Source organism: Elephantulus edwardii, unplaced genomic scaffold (genome assembly GCF_000299155.1).
Source record: "Elephantulus edwardii isolate Elephantulus edwardi_28Jun2011 unplaced genomic scaffold, EleEdw1.0 scaffold00045, whole genome shotgun sequence".
Classification (NCBI taxonomy): domain Eukaryota; kingdom Metazoa; phylum Chordata; class Mammalia; order Macroscelidea; family Macroscelididae; genus Elephantulus; species Elephantulus edwardii.
This window is the reverse complement of record NW_006399795.1, coordinates 13679533-13698492: the sequence shown is the minus strand read 5'-3', so window position 1 is coordinate 13698492 and position 18960 is coordinate 13679533. Positions and strand designations below refer to the sequence as shown.

The 18960-nt window shown below is 46.9% G+C and overlaps 2 protein-coding genes across 2 annotated transcripts in view; one reads left to right on the top strand and one right to left on the bottom strand.

The window, feature by feature from the left end:
• The first annotated feature begins 898 nt into the window (after positions 1–898).
• Positions 899–5384, top strand: TPRG1L (tumor protein p63 regulated 1-like). The gene is made up of 5 exons (XM_006885811.1): positions 899–1147; positions 1253–1344; positions 1733–1909; positions 3620–3773; positions 5190–5384. The coding sequence occupies exons 1-5, from the start codon at positions 899–901 to the stop codon at positions 5382–5384; spliced, it is 867 nt and encodes a 288-aa protein (XP_006885873.1).
• A 2190-nt stretch (positions 5385–7574) lies between these two features.
• The window catches only part of WRAP73 (WD repeat containing, antisense to TP73), a 28324-nt gene continuing 16938 nt past the window's right edge, over positions 7575–18960 (bottom strand). The window contains exons 5-12 of the mRNA XM_006885810.1: positions 14866–14969; positions 13978–14064; positions 13325–13459; positions 13133–13210; positions 11594–11699; positions 8803–8928; positions 8024–8215; positions 7575–7693 (exon numbers count right to left, since the gene is read on the bottom strand). Coding sequence (XP_006885872.1) covers positions 7575–7693; positions 8024–8215; positions 8803–8928; positions 11594–11699; positions 13133–13210; positions 13325–13459; positions 13978–14064; positions 14866–14969 — 947 coding nt within the window. The remainder of the gene's footprint in view (positions 7694–8023; positions 8216–8802; positions 8929–11593; positions 11700–13132; positions 13211–13324; positions 13460–13977; positions 14065–14865; positions 14970–18960) is intronic.

Here is an 18960-nt window from a genome sequence, read left to right as displayed (position 1 = left end):
TAGACTGGGGAATAGATTGGGAAGGAATAGGGATTGGGAAGGAATAGGGATGGCTTCACGAGAAGCGCATGTGTGGGAATCACCACCTACGGCCATCAGCTGTCAATTTGCGGATCATGACCAGAAAATGCGAACAGACACAGCTCGTGGACACCCCTCCTCAAAAGGCACCCGAGACTCTGTCATACCCGCCCTACCTTAGATAGATCTGCCTTTCTTGGGTTTTAGTGACATTACCCATTGACCATCCATAGCCCTGCTTCGGTATGTTTACTGCGGTTCAATAAGGAAAATGGCCTGAACATCGATCACGATCTGTTGGGGTTCGCGTCCAGGACTCCTAACCAGTCCAAAGCTGTGACCGGCCACTTCGCGGGACTGGCGCTTAGGGAAGAGGATGCTGCCCTGGACCAACGCCACCCAGCGCCACTTAGACCCCAGGCCAGTCCCTCTCAGTCTCGCCTCTGCGCTCCTCCTCTCCTCTCGTAGCTTCCTCCTGAACTGGACAACAGTCGGCCACCCGCTTTGGCCCCGCCCCGTTTCCCGGGCAACAACCCCTCTCTCGGGGGGGGGCCTCCTCCCTCTGTCTCCGCCTCGTAAACAGGAAGTGGGCCTGCGCGCTAGGGCCACTTCCGGTACAGCGAGGGGCCGGCCTGAATGTAAACGAAGGCGGGGCGGAGCTAATCGCTGAAGACGGCTGGGGAAGAGCCAATCCCGAGGGGCGGAGGACGGGGACGGCCGTGGAGACCGAGGCGGAGCTGGCGAGGCTCAGCCAATCGGAGCGGCTCCCGGGGCGGGGCGAGGCCGGGCCAGCCGCCTTGGGCAGCTGACGGCCTGGTGGGTGGTGGCGGTGGCGGCGGCGACAGTGGCCCTGTGAGGGCCGCAGACAGGCGCGGCCATGCTGCAGCTGCGGGACTCGGTGGACTCGGAGGGCACGAGCCCCACGGCGGTGCTCGCGGCTGGCGAGGAGGTCGGGGCGGGCGGTGGCGGTGGCGGTGGCGGTGGCGGTGGCGGTGGCGGTGGCACTGGCGGTGGCACTGGCACCGGCCGGTCCGGGGCCGGTACGCCGCTGCGCCAGACGCTGTGGCCTCTCAGCGTTCACGACCCCACGCGCCGCGCCCGCGTCAAGGAGTACTTCGTGTTCCGGGTGAGGCCGGGCCCCGGGGAGAGGGAGAGAGAGAGGGGAGGAGGAGGAGCTCAGGCCCCGGGCGAGGGAGGGTGCGTGACCTCTACACCTTGTCCTGTGCCCCAGCCCGGGACTATCGAGCAGGCGGTGGAGGAGATCCGCGTGGTGGTCCGGCCGGTGGAGGACGGCGAGATCCAGGGGGTGTGGCTGCTGACCGAGTAAGCCTGGCCGCCTGCCCGCCTGGTGGTGGTGGGGACCCGGGGCCTGCAGAGGGAGCCGATCTCCACGGCCAAGTGCAGGCGCGGGGAGGGGCCGCCCGCCGCGCAACCAGATCGCAGCAGCGCCTCCCGAAGTGGACCGACCTGCTGCGGGCTGGGGAGCTGGCAGCCTCTGCGGCCAGGACGGCTCTGGGAGAGGCCCCTGCCAGGCGCTGGGGAAAAGCCCAGATCGCCCTGCTGAGCCGCGAGGTGCCTTCGCAGGGCCAGCTCGCCCTTCGGGGACAAGACACTAACCGCGTCTCGAAGGGTGGACCTTGGGGGGTGGCAGGCCCAGCACGGGTTACTTGGTCCCTGGAGGGAAGAGGTGACCGAAGCTGTTTGCCTCCAGGGTTGATCACTGGAACAATGAGAAGGAGCGCCTGGTGCTCATCACAGATCAGTCCCTGCTCATCTGTAAATATGACTTCATCAACCTCCAGTGCCTGCAAGTGGTCAGAATCGCCCTGAACGCTGTGGACACCATCTCCTATGGGGAGTTCCAGTTTCCACCCAAGTCACTGAACAAGTAAGTCTTCCCCAGTGAATCCAGTGCCCTGGAGCTTTTTTGAAGCAGGCCTTGAAATACACCTTTTCTGCCATCCCCCCTCCCCTTTTAAAACTAAACTCTTGTGTTGAGCTCTGGTGGCCCAGTGGCAAGAAGCAGCGCCGCAGTCCCAGAGGTGAGCAGTTCAAATCCACCAGATGCTCTGCTGGAGAAGGGGGAACAAACACTCTCTTCCTGTACCAGTCAGATCCAGTTTGACGGTGGTGGTTGTTAAGTGCTGTTGAGTCATAGATGACTCATAGCGACCCTATGAACAAAAGGCCAGAGCACTGTTCATAGAGTTTCCAGAGGCAAGCCATTTCAGAAGTGGGTGCCACTCCTGCTTCCAAGCTTGTTTTAGTTGGGAAGCCCTACCCAGTGCTGTCCACCATGGGTAACCATTATCATATTTGGCATATCACTGTCACAGTGTTTAGCATCACAGCAAACATGAGTCCTCTATACAGCAGTGCACGCAGACCAGTGCTATACCACCTAGCAGAATGTTTGACAGAGAAACAGTTTAAACCAGGCCTGATGGCCACAGATTAAAATCACCCACCTTGGGCTTGGTAGCATCACTTTCTGTCCACTAGGGCAATGTAGCTCTCTCTGTCAATTTGATGGTACACACACACAAACACACACACATATTTTTTTTAAAATTAAATAAAAAGTAAAACGTTTAAAAAACAAAAACTAAACTCTTGTGGTTTCCTTAGCTCCCTGTTGGATATTCTTTGTTTCTCCATCATGTGTTATATAGAAGCATAAAGGGCTGCAGCTTTAGAAATCGTTGGAAAGCTTCTTAGAATAGAAGCCAAGGACACTGAAAGGCATTCTGGCGCAAAAGACAGCCCTTAGACCGGTAGCCAAAGTAATGGACTAGAATTAAAGGGAGAAGGATAGGCATTCCATCTTCTCCTGCTATTTATTGCCTCCAAAAACCCGCTGGAGGGTCATCGATGAGTCATTTCCGACTTGACAGAACACAGCAACAACTGTGTATTAAAAACCACCACACATAAGTCTTAAGTTGAAGGCCAAAGTCAGGATTTTGTCCATGGAGAGGCAAAGTGCTCTATCAAGCAAGTCAGTTCCTATTCCACGGAAATTTTTAAAGAAACGAGTATAGGCATTGCTGAGAACTAGATAAATCTGAAAGTTTAATAATCAACTTTTAAGGACTGGTTGCTTTAAGAGAGTATTCTGAAAGATAGAAAACCTTGATGTCCCGGTAGCAACTGAATTCAACTGTTTTTTACAGAGCTTTAAAGTTTTGTAGAGATTTGGAAAGGAATAATCCCGGAAGCTAGCATGAGCCAAAAAATGCTAACCAGCCAGTAATAACACAGTTTTATGTAATGGAACGGCACTCATTTAGTTAGCCCATCTGTAACATTTCTGTTACTTACTGAATTCTCATAATAAAGGTTATGCTTAGGTTAACCAAAAGAATATATTCACTCTGTCGTCTTAGAAGCACCTAGCTTCATTGCTAGTGAAGACCGTTAGAATAATAAAGTGAAGCATACGCTCTAGTGTGGAGACCTTTTTTACTATTCAGGTATTGCTAAACCCTCTTCTGTTGTGAATTGTCTGTGGTCTTTAAACAGGGAACACTTTTATGCCATGCTGGTTTTTCAAATGGCCTGCTGTGGTGAGTCTAATTGCTTTCTTCTATTTGTTTAGGCGAGAAGGATTTGGGCTTCGCATCCAGTGGGACAAGCAGAGTCGCCCTTCCTTCATAAACAGGTGGAATCCTTGGTCCACCAACGTGCCCTTTGCCACCTTCATTGAGCACCCGATGGCTGACGCTGATGAAAAGACTGCATCTCTGTGTCAGGTAAAAGGACACACACAGGATACCTGATGGGACAGGATATCTGATGGGATACCTGCACTGTCCAGTATTGTGGCCACTAGCACCTGAAAAGGGACCAGTGGAACTGAGGAAATAAACTTATCTAACTCCAATTACATAATCCCACATGACTAGTGGCTGTTAGGCAGTGTAGCTCAGTAACTACCCCGTCATGGAGAAAGGCCCAAAAAGGAAGGCTTCAAAGGATGACACTAACTCCTCCAGGCCCTTACCATGACCACAGGTCACGTGGGATGATGGCTGGAAGAGTCCAGCACCAAACAGCCACCACCAGCAGGCTGTTGGCCGTGGCTTGGTGATTAACTGGTGGGACTCTGGTCCAATTTTCAGGCATGATCTGGTAGGTTATTATGCCAGAACTACTCAGAGTTGGTTTTGTAGTGGTAGTCCTGACTCCAGGCTACCATGTGACACCAGCGAGCACAGTGCCAGGGGAGTTTTGACATAGCTGTATTACATTGAGATGGTTTGTTGAGCAATTCTTAGGAATCTAGGTCTGCTCTAGTAGAAATACCACAGGTGCGTGGCTGTTGGCTCTTAGGGAAGGCCCTTACATTTAATCTTTGTCTCCTTGGTGATCTTCATGTGGCATGGGGCCTTTTTCCCCCATGTCTGCTGCTTCTCTGTCCTAATTTGCTCTTTTTATATCTCAAAGGTATTTTTTAATACCTCAAAGGCTTAAAACTTGCCCTATATGACTATGGCCTGTTAACAAGGAAAGCCCATCCTCCCATGGGGTAGATTATAAACACAGGTGCCCTTGTTGTTTGGTGCGCTCACACTGACTGAGTCCCAAAGTCCCACAGAACAAAACACTTCCTGGCCTCGCCTGTGCTTGAGCCTATTGTTATAGCCACTGCATTCATTTACCTGTGGGTCTTCCTTTTTGCTGTCCCTCTGCTTTGAAGCATGTCTTTAGCCAGTGACTGACCTCTACTCATAACATGTCCAGCATATGTCAAAGTCTCACCATCTTCACCTCCTAAGGAACATTTATTCCAAGTCAGATTCGTTGTTCTTTGGGAAGTCCATGGTATGTTCAGTACTCTTCACTAGTGCCATCAGTTCTTTGTCAGATACCATGGCTTGGGTCAGGTGCACCTTAATCCTTAAAGTGACGTTGTTGCTTTTTAGTACTTTAAGAGGTCGTTGCAGCAGAACCACGGGCACAAGTGTTTGGATTTACGATGTACATTTTGGGAGAGCATAATTCAGTGCATTAGGCGACCCCTAAGATGGAGCTCATAAAAGTGAGGGTACCTAAGGGCCTGACAAAGAAATAGGGGAGTTTGGAGCACTGAAGGGTCTTTGAATGTTCATGGACAAGTTTTTTCTTCTTTAGAGTTAAAACTCCAGTCATTTTCTCTTTTTCAAAAGTTGGAAAGCTTCAAGGCTCTGGTAATTCAAGCTGTCAAGAAAGCTCAGAAGGAGTATCCTTTGCCAGGAAGATCCAACGCTGTGCTGGTCCTCGAGCGGCCCCTTCTCATCGAGACCTACGTGGGCCTGATGTCCTTCATCAACAACGAGGCCAAGCTGGGCTACTCCATGACTAGAGGCAAGATAGGTTTCTAACGTCTGCACAGGGAGCCTCCCCAAGAGCCAGGCTGATGGCGGGGCTCTGAGTCCTCCAGACATGGCAACTGGCCTGGACCCCACAGCCGCTAGGATAGTAAACTGAATTCTGGAAGCCTGATGGTGTGGCCATCTGCTCATGGGAGCTACAGACAGAAGCAGAGTGAACTCACTGCCCTTGGACTGACTAGGCTTCGTGACGTCCCTTCAGTGTACCACGCTGGCTCCTTGTGGTTCTTCTGCCCAGGCATTCTTGCATGTTAATAAATGTCAGTGATTGTGCTCAAACACATACCACGTCAGCCTTGTAGATAGATATGTACAGGGAGGGAGCCGGTGTTAGCATTGATAAGGGAGGGCCTGTAATTGAAAATATGTTTACACTTGGTGTCAAATTTTGTATTTGAAATTTTTTTTTAAGCTAAATGCAAAAGAAGCCAACAGACTGGTAAATTAATAGCCTCTGCCTTGTCAGCTTCAGGATGGATGGTTGCTCTTTTGTAAATGTTTGACCAGTGGTCCCACTTTTTCTAAAATTAATTTGTGTTTATACATCCTTCCCAGACCCAAAAAAGCTTATAGAAAACTGTTCTTAAGACAAGTTACCAGTTTTTGGTTAGCTCTGTACATAATCTCGTCTGCCTCATCCTGTTTGTATTCAGAAAACTGGCTCGTTTGCGATTGAAAGCCTGCACTTTACCGAAGGTGCCCTGTGCGGTGCTCACAGACAGTGCCTGCCTTGGTCACGGGTTTGCATGCAGTCTCCTAGCTTTGTGTACATCGGCTCCCAGTGTGCTAGCACGGCAGGCCCCTCTGGTGGGCCCACACAAGGCTGGAACACACCCTTAGGCACCCCTGCACAGCTTGCTTGCCAGCAGCATTCGCTGAGAAATGTCATGCTCTGATACAGAAGCGTTGTCCCTGGTTTCCCACCCCATCAGTTCCAGCTGATGGGTGGAGCTGTCAGCAGGCAGGAGCCCACTCGGAGCAGAGGCCTCACAGGGTTATGCCTTCCTTTGGGTCTTTTAGTAAAGATATTTGGAACTGTGTGGGTGGTGTTCCTTTTTTCGAAGTTATCATTAAAATAGAGGCCAGAACCAAGAACACGGCTTTTTCTTTTTGAACATTACTTCTTTGACAGGTATAAATTAGAGCTTGAGCTGTTTCCCAAAGGTCTATAATCCTACACCAGCATGCTGTGTGCTAATAGCCATGAGCATCCCAATTCACAGGACAGTATTTACTGACCCATTCTATTTGCAAAGCAACATACAGCAGACACAGTCTTACAAGGAAAATGATCACACTGAGCTTTGGAATTCGGACAGTCTCCTGGTGGTGGTCACTCAGCTGCCCAGCAGAAGCACCTGAAGAGACACCAGATGGGGCAGGTGTTGCCTTGGGCTAGGGTGCCAGGTGCCTCTCGAGTGGGTTCAGGAATACAGCACCAGTGAGGTGGGGACTTAAGGAACTGGCTCTCAAGTCTTAGTGGACATAGATCTCCTACAAAATTGACTCAGTGGGCAGGGGCATGGCCATTCCTGCCCTGTGCTAAAGGGGACCAACCAGTGTTTCACTCAAAATTCTGCCTCCCACTCCTCTAAAGATCTCACGGGGAGCTACATACCCCACATGGAACCCAGGCTCATACAGGAGGAACTTATAGACTCAAAGACAGCTGCAGATACAGGGCCTACTGGGATAGGGGGGACAGATGAACCACTCGGGCTCCTGTCACTCTATGGCTGTGTGCTGTCAAGTCAGAAGCAACCCGAGCTGACTCCAGCGCGTTTTCAGAGGCAGTAAATCATCCCTTTCCTGAGGAGCTGCTGGTAGATTCAGACCATGTGCCTTTGTGGTTGCAAGGCAGCTAGGCCACCAGACTCCAGGGAGATGGTTTTCTTTAAAACCACAAATATACAGCTATCCGAGGAAACATTCCTGAGACCTAAACTTCAAGAAAACAAGCACTGATATTTTATGAGCTACAAAGGTTTATTTTAAGTAATAAAAATTAATTTTATACCATACATATACAAACATATACATACATATATACAAACTATAGGAAAAAAAAAGTCAATTTAATGTGGCCCATCAGGGTAAAAAATGCCAAGATACTCTGCTCCTTCCCCTTGTGCTGGGGCCGAGTCCACTGCTCCAGGTGACAAACTGAGACAGTTCAGGTCCTTAGGCTGTGCCAGCCCCCTCCTCGGTCTCAAGGAAACACAAGCAGAAGTGGTCCTTGCTGAGGAGGGCCAGGGAGTCCCCGTTCAGATGCCAGCACAGGGAGAGCACATGGAAGTCACCTGCAGAGACACAGAAGAGTCAACAAAGTGCCTTCAAAACCCATCTGGAATAAACAGATGAGCCTGTGGGGATCCACTTCCTAGACAGTATGGTCAGCAGGCTGGGCAGGCCAGGTGATCCTCAAGCCACCTCAACCACCTCTTCTTAGCACAGTCCTTTTCCCAAGGTCTATAAAGTTCAAGGTGGGAAGCCAGCCTGGGGCAGGCCAAGAGGTTTACCAAAGTTGCCCAGAGGAATGTCAGTTGACACTCAAGGGTAGTAGCATGTTTAGATGCTTTTGTCTCACTGTACCATGTTCTGCAGTCCCTGGGAAGCTAGGACAGACTCACCTTCCACAGGCACCTGCACTGACACACAGCCTGCCGATGACCACAGGTAGACGCGGCTGCCCCCTGTGCAGACGGCAAGGCGTGCCTGCTGGGGGTCCCACTGGAAAGTTCGCACTGGGGCTAGCTGCTCCAACACAACAAACAGCCTGAGCTTCTGGACGTCCCAGATCCACACGGCATTGGGGATGTTGTCTGACGAAGAAGTAGTGTTAAAGCCAATGAATGGTGTCCCTGATTGAACCCCACCCTTGATGCCCCTGACAACTGAATCTTAAATGGAAGCTACAGAAGCAAGTCAGGGAGGTGTGAGTTCTGCAGGAGCCGGGGCCCCTAGGCCAGGTTTTAGACTATCCAGTCCTTTGGAGCAGTCAGGACCAGACTTTAGGCTTTGTAGGCCATGGACCTAGCCATTCTCACCTTGTAAGTCAAACTACTCATCTGCTACTGGACAGAAAGCCCAGCAACGTGAGGAACTGCTGCTGGCAATACATCTTCCCAGCAAGTGACCTGTGAGATCTCAGCTTCATTACTCCGAGCACTTTATATCTCAAAAAAGTGACTAAACATGAAAGCCCACACTATCCTGCCTCTTCAACATGAACAGCCCCTACCCAAGTGGGATTCTAACCACAGGGAGAGGAGAGGATTTATAACATGTATTTTGGGGAACATAATCCCTAACACTGTGGAATTTCCTTTACAAATTGTGCCTGAACCTGGTACGAGGGGAAGCGATGACCAAGACAGACCTGACACCACCCAAAGCCTTGTGCACTGACCGTTCTTTGTGGCCAGGAAGTAGTTGTCAGGACTGAAGGCCAGCATGCCCACACCGATCCTGGGGTTTGCCCTGTCAGTGAGTGGTTTCAGGGTCTGCAGAGAGACCGGAAGGGAGGCGATCTCATCTGGAAAGGTGGATAAAGAACGCACACTGCAGTCATCACAGGAAGACCACACCTTAACAGCAGAGACCAGCCCAGCCCATGGCAGTCTGCTAAAGAGAAAATCTCAGATCCCCGTCTGAGCCCACTGTAGTCAAATGAGGCAGCTGGTATGGTAAAAGGCCTGTCTGCACCTCTGTAAAGAGGGTCCTGGGCTGGCTAAGATCCTGCAGGTCATTCTCTTGCCCTGCAGCCCAGTGAGCTGGGAAGGGGTTCCCACAGCCCCCAGAAGTGCCTGGCTCTGACTACATTCAGGTCCACAGCCCTGAACATGGCACCTCTCTCTCCTCTGACTTCTTATTTTATAATCTGCATCAACCTCCCCTTCACTCTGATTTTAGACTTTTCCAACTCAGAACAGGTGTTGTAAGATCAAGTGGAGGTTCAGACTTGGTTATTAAGCTGGCCCAAATGTGGCATGCTGTTGGACTACAGAGCCCTAGGAAGAGTCAGATGAAGAACATCTCTTCAGATGTTCCCTCTACCTGAGAATCTACTCAGTCCTCAATGACTCACCAGGACAGGTCTTCCATCATCCTCTACTTGAGGATCTACTCAGTCCTCAATGACTCACCAGGACAGGTCTTCCATCATACCCATTTACAGATGGAAAACCAGACAAGCAGCATGCCCTAGGCCTTACAGCCAAGATCAAAACCATCTGACAGCCCAGTGTGACTGCTGACCCTGCCATCCTCCTGAATCTTGTTCCAGCTCACTCAGGAACTCCTATATTACTCATTAACTACTCTGCATATTTAGATATCCTGAGCTTACACTCAACTAAAAACACAAGTTCACTGTGGTTTTGATTTGCATCTCTCTTATTGCCAGTGATCTGGAGCATTTCTTCATGTGTCTGTTGGCCATTCGAATATCTTCCTCTGAAAATTCTTTCCATGTCTTTTGCCCATTATGCAATTAGGTTATCAGTCTTTTTCTTGTGGAGGTCCAGGAGTATTCTATAAAGATTCTTTATGAGACTCTTGTCTGAGATGGTATTACCAAATGTTTAGTCCCATTTGGTAGGTTCTCTTTTCGCCCTGTTCGAAAAAGGTTTTGATGAGCACAGGATTTAATCTTTAGAAGGTTCCATTCATCAATTTCACCCTCTTCAGACTGTGCATTTCTGGCTGTATTTGGCAGTCTCTTTATACCATAGGCTAGACCTAAGCTTGATCCCAGTTTGTCTCTTAAGAACTTTATGGTTTTGGGCTTTACTCCCAGGTCTTTGATCCACTCTTGAGTTGATTTTTGTGTATGGTGTGAGATGTGGATCCTGTTTCAGCTTTCTGCAGGTGGGAGTCCAGTTCTGCGAGCACAATTTGTTGAAGAGGTTGTCATTTCCTAATTGATAGCTTTGATTTCTTTGTTGAATATCAGTTGACCCAGATAGCTGGGTCTATTTCTGGGTTTTCAATTCTGTTCCATTAGTTTATGTGCCTGTCACTGTACCAGTGCCATGCTGTTTTGGTTATTACCTCTTTGTAGTAGGTTTTGAGGTCAGGGACTGCTATGCGTCCTACCTCATTTTTGTTTCTCAGAAGTGTTTTGCTTACTCAGGGTCTCTTGCCTCTCCAAATAAATCTGACAATTTCCCTTTTGATCTCCTTTAAAAATAAATTTGGGGGAAAAAATAAATTTGGTATCTGAATTGGGATTACGTTGAGCATCTCACTCCAATAGCAGTGGCAAAGATTAACAGAATAGCAAGTAATAAATGTTGAAGAGGATGTGGCAAGATAGGAACTCATACACTGTTGGTGGGATTGTATCATGGTACAGCCCTTCTGGAAGGCAGTTTGGCACTTCCTCAAAAGCTGAACAAAGAAATTCCATATGATCCAGCTATGCCACTGCCTGGAATATACCCTGAGAAAACAAGAACTGAGGCACAAATAGAGCCCTGTACACCAGTGTTCATAGCAGCGTTATTCACCATTACAAGAACATGGAAACAGACTAGATGTCCAACCACAAATGGACTGACAAATTATGGTGCATTTATACGATGAAATACAACGCAGAATGCAGAAGCAATGATTCTGTAAATTATTACCTAACTTGGGAGGGACTGGACAGCATTATGCTGCATGAACTAACTCAGTCCCACAGGATAAATATTGTATAAAACCATTATTGTAGTATGAGTATGAAGATGAAAGCAGAGGGATGAAGGTGTGCGAGGGTGGGGGGACTGTGAGGTTGTACAATTTGATGGGTGGGGGGTTAAGGGAAATTGGAAGAATCTGGTCTGAAATACTATGTATTAGAATTTTATAGATAAACTAGTATTAAAAAGCCCAAAAACCACAAACTGTCTTCAAGCTGGAACTGATTCCTAGCTGAGCCTCCGGTGACTTTTCTGAGGCCGTAGACGGCACAGGAGATGGGCCATCTCTATCCCCAGGAGTCGCTGCTGGAATCAAACCTGCCAGAGGCTACTGCCTCTGGGTTAGCAGCTCAAGTCCCCTGTTAGACCAACAGAGCTCCCATTCAGATGAATGGGTTGAGAAATAGCTACAAGTAACACAGGGAAAGGAAACCCCATGCCTGTTTAAATGAAGACCACAGGACGTCCACTTCAACAAGGAGTCATTTTCCCTCATAATGCCCCATTGCCCCTTACATTTGGTCTCTGTGGTGGAGAGAGGCTTGGCCGCTGCTCTCGGGGGTGGGAAGGGAAGGCCCTCTAGCCCCAGCTTCGGACTCTTCTCTGCTTCCTTATAGACAATCTGAAAGACAAAGCAAGCCACCTTCAGACATAAGAATTGCACATTTTTCAAATTCTTCCTAACTCTGATGGCCTAGTGGGTAAATATATTGTCAATCCAAATGCAAGCAGTTTGAATCCACCAGCTGTTTTGAAGGAGAAAAATGAGCAGTCCCTTCCCAGGTGATACACAGCCTCTGAAAACCTACTGGAGAATCAGTTTAGAGTCAATTCTGACTCAAAAATAATGACCACCACAACCATTTAATTAGTTTTTCTACAAAACAAAGGATTGTTTTATATTGAGAAAAAAATGTTCAAAAAGTTAAGTCCAAAAGGCCTAGTCTAAAATAAAAGCTTATTTTCTCTGGACAATCACACAAAACACTGACTGCTAGCCCACTGCCCAAGGGAGAGAGAACACCTCCAGAGAGGACCACGTGATGGGGACGCACACAGAGTGTGCTTCCATCTGGGAGAAGATCTGAGGATCTGGGCATGGAGACAGACGCTGGGCGCAGGAGGGAGAGTGGGCAGTGGAAGAGTCTCAGGAGGCCCAAGGAGAGCCGGCGCAGATGCAGGAGCCTCAAGTCTGAGGAACCTAGATACAGGGCTTTTAAAACTATGCTCTGACTGCATGTTGGTGAATGGATTTGAAGAAAAGCAAGACTAAAACCCAAGCCTGTCTTGCGGGGCCCCTCCTCTCCATGCCTCCTCCCTTATTCCCTGGGTCAGAACACCAGTCTGCGCAGGGCCTAAAGGCACTGTCCCACCTGTAGGTCTTTAAGAACAGCTTTTCCTCCAGTTTGCCTGGCCACCCTCCCCTCCTCCAGCCCCCACATTTACACTTGTACATACTTCCCCAGTTAATTCTCCTCCTGGCATACCTGGGTATCCTCTCTTGTGTCTTATTTATGGGCCGGCAGCCTTGGTGCTAGTATACCAAGGCCTGGGGTTTTGTTGTTCCCTGTCCTTGTTGTCTCCCAGTAACAAGGGCAGTACCTGGTCCACAGCAGCAGTTGACAATGGATGCACACTCCCACTCCATGGCATCTGAACTCCTTGTCCCCTCTGCTTGACATGCATCTTCCCAGGGTGGCTATGTCACTTCTTTCCTGTGTCTGCTCAAACACACCACTCTACTGGCCCCAGGGCTCTCCTGGCCTAGCAGTCCTGCCTGTCCCTGCTGAGTCTGTCCCCTGTCTCCCTGAGGGTTAGGAGCCCAGAGCTCAGTGCTCTGCAGGACAGAAGACACTCAGGTGTATGTCACAAGCAGAAAGACAGGCACCCAGAGTAGTCCACAAAGAGCAAGAACTGGACAGACCCAAGCACAAAGCATTTTGGGAAGTGTGAAGAGAAGAGGTAATGTAACAACATACAGTACAAAGAGAAAGCCATCTCCCACTCCTACCCCTAAAATTTTGCTCAATCAGAAACTAAAAATGCCATACTTACAACCCTAGGATTGCTGATGGTTGCAGGATGCCCAAGCTCAGTGATCATCTTCCAAGTCACATGATTCAGAATACGCACCTGTTAAAGAATACCATGAGATGAGGGTCAACACCATGGTGACCCCGGAGCATTCCCACTCACGGGGCAAGTCCAGAGGGGTAGGTTTTAACTTGGAGCATTGCTAGGTCCCACCTTTCCATCATAGCTTCCGACTGCCAGGAACTGGCTGCTGGGGCTCCAAGCGACAGACTTGATACCCAGGGACCACTCATATGCACAATAGGTTGACAGCAACCGGCCGTCCAAGGAGTACAGCAGGACCTTGTACTAGACAAGAAATTCCAGTCATTATTTAAACACCACAGGGACCTGAGGCAGACATGCAAGAGACACCACCAGAGTGTGCCCACCCGGACAGCACGCAGGCTGTCAGAAGGGAGCCAGGCAGGGCCGTCCTGGGGCCCGAGTGTGTGATGAATCATAACCAGCACAGCAGAGTGAGAGCACTGTGAACAGAGGGAAGCTGGGCTTGAGGCTAATGACCTGCTGGTTCAAGTGCCCCAACATCTGAAACAGGATGAAAGGAATCAAACTGCAGGATTCAGAGAACATTAGATTAATAATGGGCATAGATCAATGGTAACTGATTTTATGAGATACAGTGTATATGAATGTATGAAATGCAGTGTAAGGAATTATATGGAACACAATGTATATGAAAGAAACACAATTAAATAAATTATATGACACCCAATTAAAATTTTTAATTTTCAAAAAGCATCAGATAACTAATCTATCAGTAAAAGTTCTTAAAAGAGGATTTGCTTGTTGGGTCGTTTTTATACCTCCAGACAGGTGTCCCACACAGCCAGCACACAGCCATTGGGAGCCCACTCGATCCCAACGAGGTCCTGGGTGCCGGTCTCAAAATGCTTTCAAAGAAGGGGGAAAGACAGGTGAAAATCTGGAAATACTTTCTGAGACCACTGCGTCAGTTTCTACCTGTGGTTTAATCCTAACCCTAATCAACAACCCTGAAATGGTACTGCCATCTTCAACACCAGCTCCTTTGGTGATGAACAGGTTCTACCATGCGCCCATCAGCCCATGGAGCCTGTGAGATGGCTTCTGGGAGGGCTCTGCCATGCTACAGCCATTCTCCTGCCTAGATGTCGTCCTCACACCCTCTCCTGCCAGGCTGAGCCTCTGTCCTCGAAGACTCACTTCAGACAAGATCCCCTCCAAGAACACATCCCTGGACTGTTGACTTGGGGCCCTCTCCTCAATACTCCAGCAGCATTCCAGCAGTATCTCCATGCAAACCACCTGCCCTGCCATTTGACTACAAGCTCCTAGAGGACCAGGCTAAGGACCCTGGGTACCCTCAGCACCTGGCATTGTCTCTAGCACAGAGCACACAGTAAATTAAAGTCAAGTTCAAGTTGCTCCTTTTCCTAATAGACTGTACATATATACAAACACCAAATTTAAAAACTCAACAACAAAAACAGCTCAAATCTGAGGATACCTGCACTATTAAAAAGCCCCGTTTTCACTGAGTCTTGGAAACACTGGCCAGCAATTTACTACCTGAAGCTGCACATAGTACCCTTGCCCTCTGGAAATCACTGTCCCACAACACACCAAAGGTCTCCTGTACCCTTAAAGAGAGACCTCTCAGCCACCTCTCGCCAGGGACCACTTTATCCCAGCTGGAAGAGGAAGTGTCTTACCCTCAGGAGCTGCCAGTCACTGCACACAAAGATGCTGATGAAGTCCTTGCAGTCCCGCCTCTCTGCCAGCGCCATGTAGCGGCCATCCCTGCTGAAGGTGATCCCTACCAAAGAGATAAAGATGCGCTGAGCTCAAAACCCCTCACATCAGTTCCAAATCACGGTGATCCTGGAAGACAGCAGAACTGGTCCATGGCCTCAGAGGCTATACATCTTTGAGAGCAGACCACCTCATCTTCCACTGACAAAGCAACTGGTAGGTTTAAACCGCTAACCTTCTGAAGCAGCACAACACTTAACTCACAGTGTCACCAAGGCTTTTTGGCTAATTATAGGCCAAGGCCGCCTTTTCAAAGAACGGAGGAAAGAAAGAGATCAAAGGAAGCACAGGTACATTTCAAATACTGCATTTCTTTAGACAAACAAAGAAAAACGAAGTGTGTTCTATCTATACGAGAGAGACCATTCAGGCTACTGCGGTCTATCTCTTACAGCAAACTGAAGCAAGGCCGGGCTAGTTGATCATATATACACACATCAGCTGGCAAGGAATTGCTGAGTAATATATCACCACCTCATCTAATAACCAACTCATAATATACTACGGAAAACAGAGTGCCTTATGAATTACCCTATTTTCCAAAAATAAAATGCAGGAAATCCAAAGGTATTTTTCAACTAATAAAAAGCCAGGTTGTGGCTACACTTACAACTATTGTCCCCTCTAGAATTTAATTATTGGGACAAAATTAATTTAAGGTAAGAATCTGGAAGTAAACTGGCCTGCAGTGTCTGACCTGAAACAGAAAGTGCATTTCATTCATAGATATCTAAGAAAAATGGAAACATTGCTCAAATTACATAATGCATTCACACTGATTATTACATGAAAGAGACACGTTACTATGATTTTATGATTTATAGAGTGGGACATCCAGTTAGCTCTAAATTGCCAATTACATTCTGCTGCTGGCATGCTCTGTCCAAGCCTCACCTTTCTTCCAGAATAATCACTTGTCATTACCCTCATCTGAGGTGCCTGCAGGAAATAGTTAAAGTTCCTTTATACAAAGAGAAATTTAGTCAAGAGAAGAAGAGTTAGACGTTTAAAGCTCAGAATTTGATGCTTGAAGTGGGAGCTCTAGACAAAGAACAATAGGAAGGGATGCCCTGTGAACAAGGACCAGACAAGGATGCCCACTATCATCTTTCTGCTCAGTACTATAGTGGAAGTCTTAGCAAGGACAATTAGGCAAGAGAAGGAAACAGGGGGCATCCATATTGGCAAAGAAGAAGAAAAACTATCACAATACGCTGACAAAATAATAACAGCACATACAGAAAGCCTTTCTAAAGATGCAACAAAAAACACCCTTTACAACTAGTAAACCAATTCAGCTGAGTGGCAGGCAGTATAAAAAATCAACATGTTCTACAACCAGGAGAAGATAAAATAGATGAATGGGACCTTCTAAGAATCAAATCCTTATGCACATCCAAAAACTTCTCCAATAGGGTAAAAGGGGAAGCCACAGACTGGGAAAAAGTATTTGGTAATGACATGTCAGATAAGGGACTTATATTTGGAATTTATAAAATACTTGAGAACCACCGAAAGATAAAGGTAAATAATCCAATTGAAAAAGGGCACAGGATATGAACAGACACTTCACCAAAGAAGACATTCAGATGGCCAACAAGTACATGAAGAAATGTTCAAAATCTCTAGCTCTAAGAGAGATGCAAATCAAAACAACTATGAGATATCATCTCACCCCAGTAAGAAGAGCAAAATTTAACAGAGCAGCAAGCAACAAATGCTGGCAAGGTTGTGGAGAAACTGGAACTCTTATTCACTGTTGGTGGGAATGTAAAATGGTGCAACCATTGTGGAAAGTGGTGTGGCGTTTTCTCAAAAAGTTGCAAATAGAGATACCATTTGACCCAGCAATCCCATTACTGGGAATATACCCCAGAGAGACCATAACTGCCATCCAAGCAGATATATGCACACCCATGTTTATTGCAGCTTTGTTTACAGTAGCAAAGAGTTGGAAGCAACCTAAGTGCCCATCAACAAAGGAATGGATAGAGAAGCTGTGGTATAGTCACACAATGGACTACTACGCTGCACTGAAAAACAAGGAACTCATGCAATATTATTCAAAATGAGTGACCGTGCAGGACATTATACTGAGTGAAATATCTCAGTCACAAAGGGACAAATACTGCATGGTGCCACTGTTGTAGAATGGGACTGACATCAGGGTTGGGGTAAGACTGAGAAAAAACTGGACAAATCATGTATACTGTATTGAAACAGATAAGGGAAAAAACAGATTAGAGTCGATATATGATTGAGTATTATGGTTAGCACAGGAGTCCAGAATTTAGATTGCATAGAGAAGTGTACTCTGTGCGAGGGGATAGGGGTGATGGGAAATTGTATATCAATGAAGGAATTTTTTTTTTCCTTTTCAAAGAGAGGAGCGAACTGGTGGGGACGGGTGGGCAGGGAGAAAAGTGCAGCAATGAATGAATGGAAATCCAAAATCTCTGTAAATCTTTATTAAAATTAGTAAAAATAGAAAAAATACATAAAAAAAGATCAACATGTAAAAATCAGCTGGATTTCCCAAAAGCAACAAAGAAAACACTAGAAAGCACACAAGAAAAGCAGTACTATTTACAGTAGCCAAAGACAAGATTAAATACTTGAGAATAAACTAGAGACAGAAAAGACTTATATAAGAAGACTACAAAACATTACTTCAAGAAACAGAAAGAGACCTGGTTAAATGGAAAAATACTGCCCCTTAATGGATGGGAAGACTCAATATTGTGAAAATGAAAATCCTACCAAAAGCAATCTACAGGTTCATCGAAATCGCAATACAGATACCAACTTCATTCTTGAAGGGCATAGAAAAGGCAATTTCCAATTTCGTTTGGAAGAGAGACTCCAAATAAGCAAAGCTCTTCTGAAACATAAAAACAAATTAGGACCCAGAAATAGATCCAGCTATCATAGGGTCAACTGATATTCGTTAAGGAAATCAAAGCTATCAAATGGGAAATGACAACCTCTTCAACAAATGGTGCTCGCAAAACTGGACTTCCACCTGCAGAAAGCGGATCCACATCTCACACCATACACAAAAATCAGCTCAAGAGTGGATCAAAGACCTGGGAGTAAAGCCCCAAACCATAGAGTTCATAAGAGACAAACTGGGATCAAGCGTAGAAGGCCTAGTCTATGGTGTAAAGAGACTGCCAAATACAGTCAGAAATGTACAATCTGAAGAGGATAAAATTAATAAATGGGACCTTCTAAAGATTACATTCCTGTGTGCATCAAAACCTTTTTTTTTAAACAAGGTAAAAAGAAAACCTACCGAATGGGAGCAAACATTTGGTAATATATCTTAGACAAGAGTCTTATAACGCTTGTTTACAGAATACTCCTGGGCCTCCATAAAAAAAAGACTGATAATCCAATCACAGAATGGGCAAAAGACATGGAAAGAATTTTCAGAGGCAGACATTCAGATGTCCAACTGACACATGAAGAAATGCTCCAAATCACTGGCAATAAGAGATGCAAATCAAAATCATCTCATCAAAATGAGACACCATCTCACTCCAGTAACAGTAGCAAAGTTTAACAGGATAGGCAAGTAATAAATCTTGGAGAGGATGTGGCAAGATAGGAACTCTTACACATTGTTGATGGGATTGTACAACGGTACAACCATTCTGGAAGGCAGTTTGGTGCTTCCTCAAAAAGCTGAACACAGAAATTCCATATGATCCAACTATTGCATTGCTTGGAATATACCCTGAGAAAACGAGAACTGAGGCACAAGAGACTACCAATGTTCATAGCAAAGTTATTCACCATCGCAAGAACATGGAAACAGCTTAGATGTCCAACCACAATCAAATGGATTGACAAATTATGGTGTATTCATACAATGGAATATGATGCAGAACGCAGGAGCAATGATTTTGTAAATTGTTACCTTAGGAGGGACTGGAGAGCAGCATGCTGAGTGAACTAACTCAGTCCCACAAGGACAAATATTATATAAAACA

Bases quoted from the DNA above. Each gene is read 5' to 3' on its own strand.
- TPRG1L (XM_006885811.1), top strand. From the start codon at position 899: ATGCTGCAGCTGCGGGACTCGGTGGACTCGGAGGGCACGAGCCCCACG. The intron at 1,148-1,252 runs GTGAGGCCGGGC...CCTGTGCCCCAG, and splicing joins AGGAGTACTTCGTGTTCCGG to CCCGGGACTATCGAGCAGGC. The intron at 1,345-1,732 runs GTAAGCCTGGCC...GTTTGCCTCCAG, and splicing joins GGGGTGTGGCTGCTGACCGA to GGTTGATCACTGGAACAATG.